This window comes from Boleophthalmus pectinirostris, unplaced genomic scaffold (genome assembly GCF_026225935.1).
Source record: "Boleophthalmus pectinirostris isolate CB_2022bp ecotype Guang Dong unplaced genomic scaffold, ASM2622593v1 HiC_scaffold_16, whole genome shotgun sequence".
NCBI lineage: Eukaryota > Metazoa > Chordata > Actinopteri > Gobiiformes > Gobiidae > Boleophthalmus > Boleophthalmus pectinirostris.
This window is the reverse complement of record NW_026571095.1, coordinates 8773513-8788519: the sequence shown is the minus strand read 5'-3', so window position 1 is coordinate 8788519 and position 15007 is coordinate 8773513. Positions and strand designations below refer to the sequence as shown.

General features: G+C 39.9%; 1 protein-coding gene across 1 annotated transcript in view; it reads left to right on the top strand.

Annotated features, from left to right (window-relative positions):
• The window catches only part of wnt9a (wingless-type MMTV integration site family, member 9A), a 53210-nt gene extending 38545 nt beyond the window's left edge, over positions 1-14665 (top strand). The window contains exons 2-4 of the mRNA XM_020924407.2: positions 7612-7871; positions 9394-9656; positions 14180-14665. Of these exons, the coding sequence (XP_020780066.1) occupies positions 7612-7871; positions 9394-9656; positions 14180-14665 (1009 nt within the window). The remainder of the gene's footprint in view (positions 1-7611; positions 7872-9393; positions 9657-14179) is intronic.
• The last annotated feature ends 342 nt before the right edge of the window (positions 14666-15007 follow it).

Below are 15007 nucleotides of genomic sequence, written 5' to 3'. Positions count from 1 at the left end.
GCCGGTGCGCTGCACATGACTTGTAAACAACTAACTACAGTGTTGGTTAGGCAAGGCGGAGAAGTGAGGAGCGGGGGAGCGGGTGTGCGGACATTTCGTTCGCGGACGAGAAGTGAGGAGCAGGGAGAAGAGCGGAGCAGGGAGAGGAGAGAGGAGAGAGGAGAGGGGAGCGGTGCGCGGAGATTCCGTGCCCGTAGAAGTGAGGAGAAGGGGGAAAGCGGAACGGGCAGCGGGGACAGGAGTAGGAAAGGGAGCAGAGAAGTTTGCGCGGAAATGAACTAGCTACAACACGCAGCAGCAAGCGGACTCTTTCTTTGCCTTGAAATTACGTTTTCAGACATAGGATATCGCTTTTGTCTCCTGAAATTTGACTAGCTTTGGATAATTTTACCTGTTTTTTTGGCGACCAATGCGTCAGTCTTTAGACCCTTCGTCTGCTTCAGTCGCGCCATCGCTGGAATGAATCTACAAGAATCACCTTAGTTTGGCTTCGCTGCTTTTCCCCTTGTCTTCTTCTTTCAGCGACCTCAAAACGGACTTTCTTTTGCGGCGAACTGCTCCTGGATTCTTGTCTGCCATTGCAACAAACTTTGTGCTAACTGCGAGGAAGATATAGGTCAAAAAAAGCCGCTAAGAACTGTTGCGTTGGTGGAGTAAACAGCGTCTGTGCGTCTTGCGTCTGTGGACTGCGTGACAGGCGTACGTAAACCACGTACCGGCGGCGCGCAGGCAGGTCAGTTACGCTAGAAACGTAGGGAGTTTGATTGATAGCCTGTCAGCTAACAGATAACGAGGCCGTGTCGTTATCTATTGGCAAATGTTTAAGCCCCACCACGTCCAGAGTTGATGAATTTTTATTTCTCTTTTTTTGGTCATCATAATTACAAGGCTACTGCACCTCTATAATGCTATCATTGACAACTTGAAACAAAAAAAAAAAAAAAAAAATCCTCCATACAACCTTTAAGACCACACTGTGAACATCTCCATGGAGAAAAGCATTTAACCTTTATTGCAGCTCATATTTTTTTAACAATATTGTACATTTAGAGTATGTTTTGGTGGATAATTTTATGGTTTGGTTCAGTATAATCTTTTTTCGTCTATATTTACTTTAGCAGTTATATCATGCCGGTCGACAGAAATGTGGAGGCCCAGGGCAAGAAGCTTCATATGGGCTCCACTCTAATATAAATGACCAGGAAGAAGTAGCGTTGAAGTCAAGACTGCACGAAACGAGACCAAGACCTGTCTGAGACCACAGGGTCCTAAGACCAGGACAAGACCGAGACCTCTAAGAGTCGAGACCGAGACAAGACCAAGACCTCTGAGGGTCGAGACCAAGACAAGACCAAGACTTTTAAAGGTCGAGACCGAGACAAGACCAAGACCTCTGAGGGTCGAGACCAAGACAAAACCAAGACTTTTAAAGGTCGAGACCGAGAGAAGACCAAGACCTTTGAGGGTCGAGACCAAGACAAGACCAAGACTTTTAAGAGACAAGACTGAGACCACGGCCCATTGAGACCAAATCAAGACCATCTTTATTTATCTTTTATTTTTATATATTTTTTTGATTTTACAGTTATTTTGGCACTTATGCTTTTATAAATCTATCTCCATTCTATCTGATTAATGTTAATTTAAGCTTAAAATAGGCCAAGCAATCTACTGCACTTAAACACTCTGCGCCCCTCTTTTTTTGGACCCTCACCTACAGTTTGAGAACGTATTCTTTAATCCCACTTCCACTGGCACTTTACAGAAAACAACTTCAACAAGTTCAGCTTCAACTTCAACAAGTTCATAACATTTACAGTTACATTATCTTACTGGTGTTGTAGTGATATTTATCAGCCTTACCGAATATATATTTACCGAAATATGAACGCTAAGTGTCAGACCTCGAGTCCAAGACAAGACCGAGTCCAAGTGCCATCAAAACCGAGATAAGACCGAGTCCAAATGCGCTAGAGTTCGAAACGAAACCAAGACCGTAAGCAAGCAGTCTTGAGGCCGGTCTCGAGGCCGGTCTCGAGGCCGGTCTCGAGGACGGCCTCGAGGACAGGTCTCGAGGACGGTCTCGAGGACGGTCTCGAGGACGGGTTCGAGGCCAAAACCGGTCTCGAGTACTACGACAGTAGGAAGAAGGTCCAGTTTGGGGCTCCTTAAACTTTTGGACCCGTGGCAACAGACCCCTTGTTCCTCCCCTATCAGCTCCCCTGTATATCGCACCTCAAACTTTGTTACTGTGAGAGGCCTACAGTAGATATAACCAGTGTGCCATATGTGAACTATTAAAATTCATTCCTATGAAGCTACAGGGGAAACTTTTCAATCAGGCTCTGGACATGATACTTTCTGCTTTATGGTTTGGTTTCAATTAGAGATCCACAGATATGTATTTTTTCGTGGCTGATACCAATTGTTCAGAATCCAGTGCAACCAATGGTGGATAAGCTGTGCCGATATTTCTGGGCTGATTTTGACTTTTTTCCCCCAAATTATGTAATTACATTTACTACAAATTCACCCACAGGCCTTCTTTTAACCACAAAGCTGTAGTCATGTTTTGTGCAGCTATCTCTTCATATTAAATAAAAAATGTCTGCTATAATGGTCTATCTCTATTTTCAATATAATCATCTATATTTACCTCAGCAATACATCATATTTAAGAATTAGTTCCCGTGACAAGCCTACAGTAGATGTAACCAATGTGCCATATGTGAACTGTTAAAATTCATTCCTACGAAGCTACAGGGGAAACTTTTCAATCAGGCTCTGGACATGATACAACAAATATTTCGTGGGTTAAGAACGTGTGACCCCTCGCTATAGGGTGAGGTGAACGATGGCGGTGACAGAATCCTTTATGAAAAACAGTAATGAAGCTGAAAGTATGCGGCGAGGAGCGGGCTAGTCAACACACAGCCTGCATTAAGTGAACCAGAGTGACACACAACAGGTGCCCAGTGCTTTTAGTGAAAATAACATGGAGTAATGTCTTGAGCGCAGTCCGGGGGTTGGCACGGTGCCCGCTCGCTGTGGTTTTTGCCGCGGGGCACACTTGGACGGTGCTGTAATTGATTTGGCTTGATGTGCAAACTTCACAGAGAGGAAGGGCAACAAGGCACAGGTGATGAGTGGATTATGCTGTAATTCTGTGACAGATTTGTAATGTCATTTGGCTGCATCAATGTCACAGTGAGACTATATTTAAAACTGAATGAGGTATTAATATTGGTAAGGCAGACAAAAACCTTTTATTATTTAATCGAGTTAATGTATTAAGTAGGGATGTAACGATACCCAAATCTCTCTGTACGATATTATCACGATATGCATCTCACGGTACGATATTTATTGCGATATTTCAAAGAGGTTAATACAATTGTAGATAGGACACTTTTTTTGCTTTTAAAACCCCTTGACAAGATTTTGGTGTGAATTATTACCCTCATAATCCCAAGAATTCAAGTAAAAACATATTTCTTCATGTTGTCTGCACTGAAATGAATCATGGGATATGTAGTTTCCAATGTTTATAAGCTGTTGCTATAATAAAACCATGCATTTAAGCAAAGAAACTTGTGATTCTTGTGATTGTGACAGCCCATAATATTATTTTGAGACTTTTGTCGATACGATATCACGATATTTAGGTTGCTGTTACATCCCTCGTATTAAGTAAAAGTACATTAGATAACACAGGTAAAGTACAACAACAACAAAAGACTAACTAATTTCTACCTATAATATTCTCACAACTGGCCAGACTGGTTTTATAGTTGTTAGAATTGGAGAGTCCTTCATGATTCAATACGATCTACTGCACATGATAATCTTATACTATACTATATCACAAGATTTGGCATCACTGTAATAGTAACAACTAGCATGCTAACAATGTACTTGATTATAGGACGGTAAAATGGTCAAATTAGGCATATTTTGACCTCAAGAGCTGCTTATACAATACAATATACAATCTGTGCTGAGGCAAATTCATGGAAAAAAATTAAAAGTGTAGAAACAACACAGATATTATAACTAGGGGTGTGTAAAAATATCAAACTATCAATATGTCATATCGTTTAATGTGATGATACTGTATTGATATCGTGGGCTTCAGCATCAATATATCACCAACAGTATTTTTTGAGATATTTTACAAAATTTTTTTGTTACATCACTACAGTTTTGTTGCTTGTTTAGAGGAAGGAAACTCGTTTATGCGACACATTTGACATTTTCACTGTTTTGATGATTAAAATGTTTGTGTTTCATATTCACTTTGCACAAGAAGTGGTTTAAACAAAGACTTTTAGTATCACAACCACGATTTAGCCTTTATTTTTTATTGAACTGTATCAAATCAATTTGAAATATCATATCAAAAGGGCACTGTATTGAGATATGTATCGTATCGTGGCCTATGTATCGAGCTATGTATCGTATCTGCAACTTCTTAATGATACCCATCCCTAATTATAACACACTTATAGGAATACAATTACTGCCTTTAGGAACGGTGCTAGGTGCATAGGATTAGTCGATGTTTTCTTGATACATTCGGTGGTTGAGTTTTGATTTTTTTTAGATCTGATTTGATACTCAGTGGCACAATCATACTCTATATATCATAGTTGTACTCATTCATCTCTTTGTCAAACTAATCATGCATTTATTCACAAGAAGTCAACTATCCATTGGTTTCAGAATAATGAAAAAGTAGCACAATAAAAAATCCTAACTTTTCAACGGTGAAAAGTCCTCAGAATGTTCTCTACAACAGGAACGTGCAGCTCCTGAATAGCCTAACACTCACTGAACTGTCCGTCATTGCTACGTTGGGTTTGCTTGTTTCTTGCTTCTGTTAAATCTGTTTACTCTCCAGTTTCACTTGAGAGGCCAAAATGCCCCATAATGAGCAGCTCCAGTGCCAGTGCTGTCAGGCTGTGTGACCAGAGCGGTGGCAGGCTGACCGTAGAGTCCCTCATGCTTTTGTGAGTGGCTCTCCTCTCCCCATCAGCACCTCCAGCTCTGCTCTGTGGCCCAGGGCAGATCTGTTTTATATACACCTCCTTTAAATAAACGCACAAAAGCAGAGCCAGCCTGCCACATGTTCTACGCACACTCACACTCACGCTGGAATGGGTTTACATTTATATAACTATGCCTTATTTGACACCAGTCTCTTGCTATTTTTGCTTCTTATTTAGAATGCATTATTACTATTTATATATTTCTCTTTGTTATTATAATGTGATGTGTGAGCTACTGTGTCCAAATCATTTCCCTTGGGGCTCAATAAAGTTTAGTTTAGTTGGTCGATGCTGTCTTTAGGTAGCCAAGCTGGCGCCACAATTTAATTTCGCTCCAGTGACTAGGTCAGGAATCAGAATCCACTAGAAGGTTTGCAAGAACACCAGAAGTTGTAGACGGTGCACCGGCCAATCAGTGAAGAGCTGTGAGGCCATGACGTCAAACTCAAGCGCCTGTCTGGGTCCTTTCTTGTACAGTACAACAGTAAACAAAGTGGTCGGGATGGATGTAGACGAAGACAGACATTCTGTGTTGGCAACGATTTCTGAGATTGAGGATTTAAAACTGGAACAAAGAGAATGTTAATGGTGAATTTTATCAAAGGGAAAGACTTTATTGCCCTTCTCCCTACGGGATTTGGAGCATTACATACATCACAACCAAACAGCAGTGATTGGTAAAAGAAAAAAGTACTCGCCTACTGTCGAGTGAACAAATCCTAATGCTGCGCGGTCAGACGGCTTCCACGAAGTTAAACCGGCTGATGAATCAGGCTAGTCTTTAGGCCTTTCACGATAACAAGTTTTGAAGCACAAGATATTGCAATAGAGAGATATTGTGATAAACAATAGTACTGAAACTTTAAACTACTTTATGCCATTTAACAAAGCAGGATAAACCAAGTGAGTCTATTTTTAAATATACAGTATCATTAAAAAACCTAAACTGTAACTAAGATTAACTGAAAATTGTCTATAGCAGTTGTTTGTTCTACTCTCTACATTATTACATAAAAATGGCAAAAATCTCCATATTATTGCAAAGAAAAAGTACTAATGACATGTATTGACCCCCAAAATATATTATTCCATCTTTCATATAATGAACGATAAGTCAGTATAATAATTACTGTGACAAATTTTCCATTAGTTAAACAATTATTGCGATTTTAGATGATATGGATTTATACGGGGCAACAGTAGGAAGGATAAGGTGTTTAGTGAGTTAGAATAGAACATTTGGGAGGGAATCATACATTTAATCTGCCTTTTTACACACAGTACTTCAGTCCTAGTACCTTTCTGTTTTTGCATGAACATGTGTTAGAATATTTTAAATGTAGTTGGAGACATCTACATGGTCAGATCATAGAGATACTCAATAGTTTAAGAGTTTTTGGCCTGGTTTTTCATTAGGCTGAAACACACTTAAATATGTAAAAGTAAAATATGTAATCATTTTCAATAATTACACTACATGAGAAGTGTGAAGAACGGTCATGACCCGAAATGTGGTGTATTTTTTCTGTAAATTTCACAGTTTGAATCCAGTCTTTGGCATTTGCACTACTGAGATACTTCAAGAATGTACATATACTTTATTGTCCATGGAAGGAGATTTGTCTACTGCATTTCCACCTAGAATGATACTGTATGTTGCACTTCTTTAGGCGGGAAAATCTGAACAAAAGGGTCATTTGGTGATGTTTGGATGACTTGATAGGAATGATATTTAACCGAAATAATATTGGAATTTTGGCTGTGGAAATCGTTGGGACTGATATAAAAACGATTACTGTGACGTGTGACATGAAAAAAACACATTTCATAGAAAAAACTGTTAATGTTAACTTTTTGTTTTGCTGCTCATGCCACTCAAACCTGCTGATCACTGACCTGGCTTTGACCTGGTCTCTGGTTTGTGTCCCTTTTTCTCAGGTCAGACAGAATTCCCACCTTTCCTCAATCACTCCAGTGGATTTATACGCGTCCTCAATCACCTTCGCAGATGATTCCATTTCCACGGACATACCTGCTGAGAGATTGATATCAGTCTGCAGCAAATGTAGAATTCCTCTGAACATTAACTATGAGCAGATGAGAGCTTCTGAAGATTAACACTTTTTTTTTTCTTCCTGTTGCATCAAATATCTAACCAGGAAAGAAAAGGATTACAATTTTCTCACAATATAAAAATGTATGGCATTGAATCTTGTTGCGGTCCACTGATCCGAGAGCTTTTTCTTGTAGTTCTAATTGATTTTCTAACCTTTTGTTAACCTAATTTTATTGTGTTTACTTGTGTTTTACTCATATTTGTACTTTTCATATTCTATTTTGTTAAAGGTGCCATATTTCTCTATTGATTACATTGTACTTTACCATGAAATATTCAAAAGGTAAATTCACAAATACTGAACCTGGTATTTTCAATTATTCTAAACCCAAGAGCTCACTGTATTACAACATAACTTAGTATTTTAGCAATATACATTTTAGCTGCTCCCATTTGTATTAATATCCCAGCAGTATAACTAAACCTTGACCTTGATGTGTTTTGCAGGTTGACCGGGAATGAGCCGCTGTCGGTGCTGCCGTTGAACGCGCTGCCCGAGGAGGTGACCGGCAGGGCTCACTACAAACTGTGCGACCGGCTCAAACTGGAGAAGAAGCAGCGCAGGATGTGCCGGAGGGACCCAGGAGTGGCAGAGACCTTAAGAGAGGCCATCACCCTGAGCGCTCTCGAATGCCAGTATCAGTTCAGGTTCGAGAGGTGGAACTGCACCTTAGAGGGGCGCCACCGAGCCAATATTCTCAAGAGAGGTAGGACTCCGCTGGGCAAGGAGGCATGTTTTGTGTTGGATACATTAAGAGGATAATTAGTTTAAAGGCTGGTGGAGCAGGAGAGCAGAGCGGCGCTACCATTAGGCAAAAGTAGGCGGCTGCTTAGGGCCCCCAAACCTGGAGGGACCCCCAACCAATTGCCCTCAGTGCCACTAATGGCTGAGGCTTCAGAGGAATTAGATTATCTCTCAATATGACATTAAATGAGATTAGTTTACTTTTAAACAATAATCATAAGAAAAATAATAATAATGTAAACAAAAATATAATTGTATTAGCAAAAAAATAAAACTACTTCCAGTTCTGTTATCTAGTAGGCGACTGAACTAGTGAGACAAGTTTCCAGTCCACCTTAATTCAAATAAATAGAGATGTGCATGTCTCAAGAACAATGGGGAAAAACAGACAATAAATATAAAAAAAAATAAAAAAACGTGCATTATAGTGGGGGCCCCAAACTCAAGTTCTCCTAGGGCCCCCAAATTGCGAACTCTGCCACTGCTTAAAATTATTCAGTTGTTACATAATAGTAAGTAAATAGTAAGTAAATACATGCATAGCAAATGTAATTGTACTAGCAAAAAAATGTAACTACTTCCAGTTCTGGTTATGTAGTTGGCTACCTAACTAGTAAGTTTCCAGTCCACCATAATTCAAATAAATAGAGATGTGCATGTCTGAAGAATAATGAGGAAAAACAGACAATAAATATATATATTTAAAAAAAAACAAAAAAACATGCATTATAGTGAGGGCCCCAAACTCAAGTTCGCCTAGGGCCCCAAGATTGCAAACTCTGCCACTGCTTAAGAGTATTCAGTTGCTACATAATAGTAAGTGAATACATGCATAGTTTTCTATATGTAGACCAACTTAAAATCTAAATAAATAGGTTGACATCACAACTAAAGCTAATATATATATATTTTTTTTTCACCTTACAAGAGGGCAGATCACTTCCAAAACTTTTAGCCTATATACATACAGTAAGTCACTCAGTGTTTGCTGTCTCCTGTCTTGTTTTACATTTGCATTAAGTGGTTAAGGTATTAATTAAAGGCCCTGTTTTCTTCCATGCATTTAAATAATTAAATTTCTTAATCATTGCATGTATATAGCGCCTTTCAGGACACCCAAAGCCCTTTACGGTGCGTTATTCATTCACTCCACACACTATTGTAGCCACAGCTGTTCTTGAGGTCAAAAGGTCTGTGCTGTCTACATCTTACTATAAAGCATTAGTGCTAAGTAAGCTTATAACTCATCACGGTAAATAGTTAGGATGCTTGGAATTTATAAGGTAAATGAGGAATAACTTAATCACAGCAAAATGTTTAAAATGATCTAGTTCTGTTTTTCACATTTTTAAGACAGTAAAAGGTACAGCATCTTTAAATAGTTACTAAGTCTGAATCATTCAACTTTTTGTCCATTATGATTTAAATCTTTCTAGTAGCAGCTTAACTATCAGTAAAGCCATGTGTTTTGCTGCTTTCCTCAGGATTCAAAGAGACAGCCTTCCTTTACGCCATCTCCTCAGCGGGGCTCACCCATGCCTTGGCCAAAGCTTGCAGCGCAGGTCGAATGGAGCGCTGTACGTGTGACGAGGCCCCTCACCTGGAGAACCGAAAGGCCTGGCAGTGGGGAGGCTGCGGAGACAACCTCAAATACGCCAACAAGTTTGTCAAGGACTTCCTAGGCAAACGCTCCAACAAAGATCTGCGTGCCCGAGTGGACATGCACAATACCAACGTGGGGATGAAGGTGAGTGGTCAGCTGGGAACTATGATGAACTTTTGAGACCGTTATAGTGGAATAAAGGGATCGTTTGGACAAACATTGGCTCGGGTTACTTCGGTTAAACAACAAGGAATATCCCTTACTTTTGGCTACGACAGGGAAGCCTAAATTATCTACTGCTGTGTATGACAGAGTAGTGAGGAAAAAAAACTTGTTGTACCAAATTTTTTTATAAAGTGAAATGTGTTTTGCCCCAGTACAGATTGTGCTATTTTCTGATCGATGTTATAATGTTGTTTCCTCATCACAAACAGACCTGGAGTTGTATTTTGTTTCATTCACACACATTTAACACACAAAAATGGCATATTTACACTGAATTTTTCTCTCAAACTGAATACCTCACACCTTTAACTGTGGTATTTAAAAACCTTCACTATCATCACACTCATTTAGATAATTTCTGCACTTGAAATATCAATCTCTTCTGAACTAAAGTTAAAATGTAGCTGTTAACTTGAAAAATGCCCCTACATGACATCACAAGGTGAAACAGCATTTTGAGCTTTTGAGCAGGCAAACATGTGTGAATGAAACAAACAGAGGTTAGGACTTGCAAGTCGTGACTTGGACTCTATTTTTAGGACTTGAGACTTGACTTCATAAAATAAACTAAGACTTGGGACTTGACTTGGATTTGAGGCCTGTGACTTGAGAAGACTTGAGAAGCACTTTTAAATCTGAATTCTTTCTATTCTGACCATAATGATTCACACTACGTCTTGTCAAGACATTTAAAAATTTACATTTCTACAACTTTATAAATACTCAAATATAAATATACTATGATTTTTTTTTAAGTACAATTGAGTTTAAAAGTCATATAAATTGCAAAAATCTAAACTATATTTGGTACTTTGATTTAAAGACTTGAAATGACTTGAAGCTCAAAACAGACGACTTTGACTTGACTTGGACTTATGGGCCAGTGACTCGAGACTCGACTTGGATTTGACTCGGACTTGAGGTCAAAGACTTAGGACTTACTTGAGACTTGCAAAACAACGACTTGGTCCCACCTCTGGAAACAAAACACAACTCCAGGTCTGTCTTTGATGAGGGAACAACATTGGAGCAGGACTTGAAACCCAGAAGAGTCCATTTTGAGTAATATAGATCTTTTAACATTAACACAAGATTTTAAATGTTTAGATTGTAAGTATTGGTGATCACTACACACAAAAGTAACTTAACAGTAGCATTTTTAAATCTGACATACGTAAACCCAAAAATAGAAGAGAAGTATCAGAGCAGAGTGACCACTTAGCTGAACATAAAACTGTCCTTTAAAACTGACAAGTGGCAATGCACGTTTTGGTTTCACTACATTTAACAGACATAGTAAAAGTCGGCAAATACAAATCATGGGCTTAACAAGGCCTTTAGTTCATTTGGATTGCACCCAGACGCTGACGATACAAACATTATCTAATCTCTCTCGCAAACAGTTAAATGGTGGGAAAACATTGATTATATTTCCTTTTAACAGAGTGGAATAATGCACACAATCAATTCTTTGTTTAGAATAGCCTACTGTATTTGGGCGTTTCAAATTTTGAGTGGATTACCTCAATATTTGGCAGTAGATTTAAATTTTATCGCAAATGCTCTTGTGTAAATTATCGCTTTTGAGTTTTGGTGTATATCTTGGACTTTATCTGAGAAGCGCCGCCAAAGCTACTGCTACTGTAAATATACCGAAAGTGTTTAAGCGTCAATATTTGTTCCTCTCAGATAAGATATGTAGGGACTGAGCTGTGGCCATTCTTTGTGGCACACTAGTAGTTTCTTTCATCTGTGAAGTCATTTGAAATCATGTGATAACAGGGCACGACCAGGAAAAAGGTGGTAAAATACACTTTTCTAAGAATCCTAATTGCCTGCTATTGTGTGTCTTGCTTAAGGAAACAGTGATAGTATTAATGGGGGCAGCAGGAATCAAACTCCAAACTTAAGAAGGCCATATCGACTTTACAATAAAGTCAAATTTGATATGTATGATATATTCTAAAAGCAGCTCTTGAAGTTTAAAAAAAGAGTCCATGGTGAGGTTGCATTTTATTACATAGTGTTTTGAGTAATGCTTCTGCTGTTATCATACTAGATTACACAGTTTCAAATTAACTTGTTTTTATCAGTAAAAATCCAGTAAAGCAGTTTTAAAGGTCCTATATTACACCAAACTGACTCTTGTGAGCTTTAAGTCATGTTATAATGTTATTACTTCATCAAAAACAGACCTGGAGTTGTGTTTTGTTTCATTCACATGTGTTTGAGTATGCATTATTAGTCTGTCTGCATCTCCAAAACTCAAAATGCTCTGTTCCACCTTGTAGGAATGGGCATTATGGGATTAGTCAACTCATTGATAACTGATCATTCAAGAATTTCTCCGATCACGTCCATTTTTAATCGACAAACCAAATGTAGGTTGCTGTGCGTGACGTAAGGAGACGAGGCTGCGTCTGACAGCACAAACACTGGAGTTGCGGCCTCACAGTCCCACATTTTGGATCTGACACCGCCTTGGAGACACTGTACGAATCAATGAGAGTGTTTACTTGCACATCAGTGTTTTGAGTTTTGAGTATCCCGGTTTGGTCATGGCGCATGTATACGTAGTATCCCGGTTACTGCAACATAAAGTTGAGTCACATGCGTTCAAAAGGCAAACACTTTTCAGTCTTTTCATCACATCAGGAGCCAAAATAAATAAAGTGACCAACATAAATAAAGTGAGTGAAATGACTGTTAAATAAAGCTAAAATAAATTTGCTGCACTAAACCTGCACACATATAAAACATGAACCATCTCCAAAGTGACACACAGAATAGACTCATCATCATCATCATCCCTCTGTCACAGGAAGAACACTCATATTCCACTGAGTCGTGTCCTTTAGTCCGACAGAAGCTGAACCACATCAGCGCACAAGGAAAGAGCTGCTTTTTTCAGCGCTTATAGTTTATGTAAATGAGCCATGAGGTTTTAAGTTTTGTTTCTGTAAAACGTAAATAAATGTGTCAAAGCTGCATGAAACACATTAAAATCTCAAACGGGCTGATGTGGCTCTAGAGTTGTTATGCTTATATGTTGTAAAGTTGAATTTATTTATGCAGATTAGTAATAGTAATAATGATCATTTTAATATAAAAACGTTAATGATTAATCGAAAATTGATTGTAAATTCTCTGGAAAATCGATTAAGAAAATTTAAACGAATGCCCATCCCTATCACCTTGTGAGGTCATATAGTGGCCGTTTTCAAGTTAACAGCTCCTTTTACCTTAAATTCAAGAGAGATGGTCAGGTCTAGGGCTGAAATTATCCAAATGATTCTAGTGAAGGTGTATGAATCTTACAAACACAGTGGAGCACTTCCTAACATCACAAGGTGAAAGAGAATGTTTTCTGTTCTGTTAAAAGGCTAAATATGCAGGATTTGTGTGTTAACAAAACAGAACACAACTCCAGGTATGTTTGTGATAAGGAAACAACATTATAACAGGGATCAGACAATAGTGTAACATGGGCCCTTTAAGAGTGACTGAATCGATGAGGAGAGGAGAAGGAGGTAGTGGCTGTGCTATGATTGGCTGACAGGCGGCTATAAATCAGGAAGGAACAAAACACATTTCAGCCAGACTTCTCTTAGATTTGTGTCTGCACGATAGATACGCAGGTGCAGATCGGATTAACAGTTTACAGGAGTTGTTTTTGCATTTTCATGGTCATTTGCACAACTTCGAGACAGAGTAGCAACCTGGAATGTGCTAGGCTGTGCAGACCCTCACCACCAGCATGCGAACGCTTACCAAGCCAAGTGCTCTGGACCTGCTGGGTGGATGAATATGCACTTCCAGTCTGCGAAAACGCACTCTAGATCCAAACCTCCAAAACAATGTGTTACTGTGGACCCCTCGCTCACACGCAAACTTCTTTTCCCTGTGCGGTCGAAGCTGCAATAAACTTTGGCCAACCACACAGAGGTCAAGCACTGCTAAGATAACATGACGAGTGTGCTTTTTAGCTGACGAGCTCTGCTTTGCTTTGCTCTAATGTATGACGGACCGTAAGGGAAGATTTATCAGCTTGAGTTTTGCCTGGTCTGAATGTTATAGCTATAGGCAGTTAGTATGTTCAAGTGAAAGGAGCGGGCAGGAGGGCTGAGTCCGAAGCATTACAATGCATAGGCCTGTTTTGCCTCTGGCTTTGAGAGGTTCCTTCAAAAAGCTGTTATGGAATTTAATAAATTTAACTGTTGTCTCACAATATAAGTAAAATGAGTGTTTACCATGAGGTAGTTTGGCATCAATTTCAAGAGTTCTAATCCTGTGATTATATTGTCAAAACCATTGCTCCAGTGTAATTATTTGTTATAAGTATTATTTTGTGAATTAGTTAAAGTTATTCTGAAAGATTTCCACAGTTTGTCATCTCTTCACTCTTGTTCTGTGTCTGATAACAGTGTGTTTGTGTGACCCAGGTGATCAAGGCGGGAGTGGAGACCACATGTAAGTGCCACGGCGTGTCTGGCTCATGCACAGTGCAGACGTGCTGGAGGCAGCTGATGCCCTTCCACGAGGTGGGCAAACAGCTGAAGCAGCGCTACGAGGCCTCTGTGAAGGTGGGCAGCTCTACCAACGAGGCCACCGGAGAGGGGGAGATCTCCACGGGTCGCAGCCAGCCACCTCAGCCTCCCCCTGGGCCCAACGACCACATCCCTCGCACTATGGACCTTCTCCACATCGAGGACTCTCCCAGCTTCTGCAGAGCCAGCAAGTACTCATCAGGAACCGCAGGCCGCAAGTGCTACAAGGACAAAAACTGTGATGCCATCTGCTGTGGCCGGGGCCACAACACCCAGAGCAGAGAGGTGACGCGGCCCTGCCAGTGCCAGGTACGCTGGTGCTGCTACGTGGAGTGCAAACAGTGCACGCAGAGAGAGGAGGTGTACACCTGCAAGGGCTGAAGTCCACAGGCTTCACCGTCCGGACTGGTCTGCAGGAGCAATGAGCACTTTGAGGGATTTCTGTTCAGAAATCTGGGCTTTGCAGAAGTCACTGCTGGGACAGCATCTCAAGTTTTGCCACCATGTTGCCTTGTCAGGAGAAAAAAGACCTACAGTAAAAAATAGAACACAACATTTGTATGATACAAAACGACTAAATAATGCAACTATGACAGGAAACAGCTGCAGCTGGGACACCAGCAGACTCAAAGACTGTGTTTTTGTACTTGTGGTTTGAGTGAGCACATTGACGACACTTATGGCAAAGGAAACCAGAGACTGCTATATAAAGACAGGGTGTAA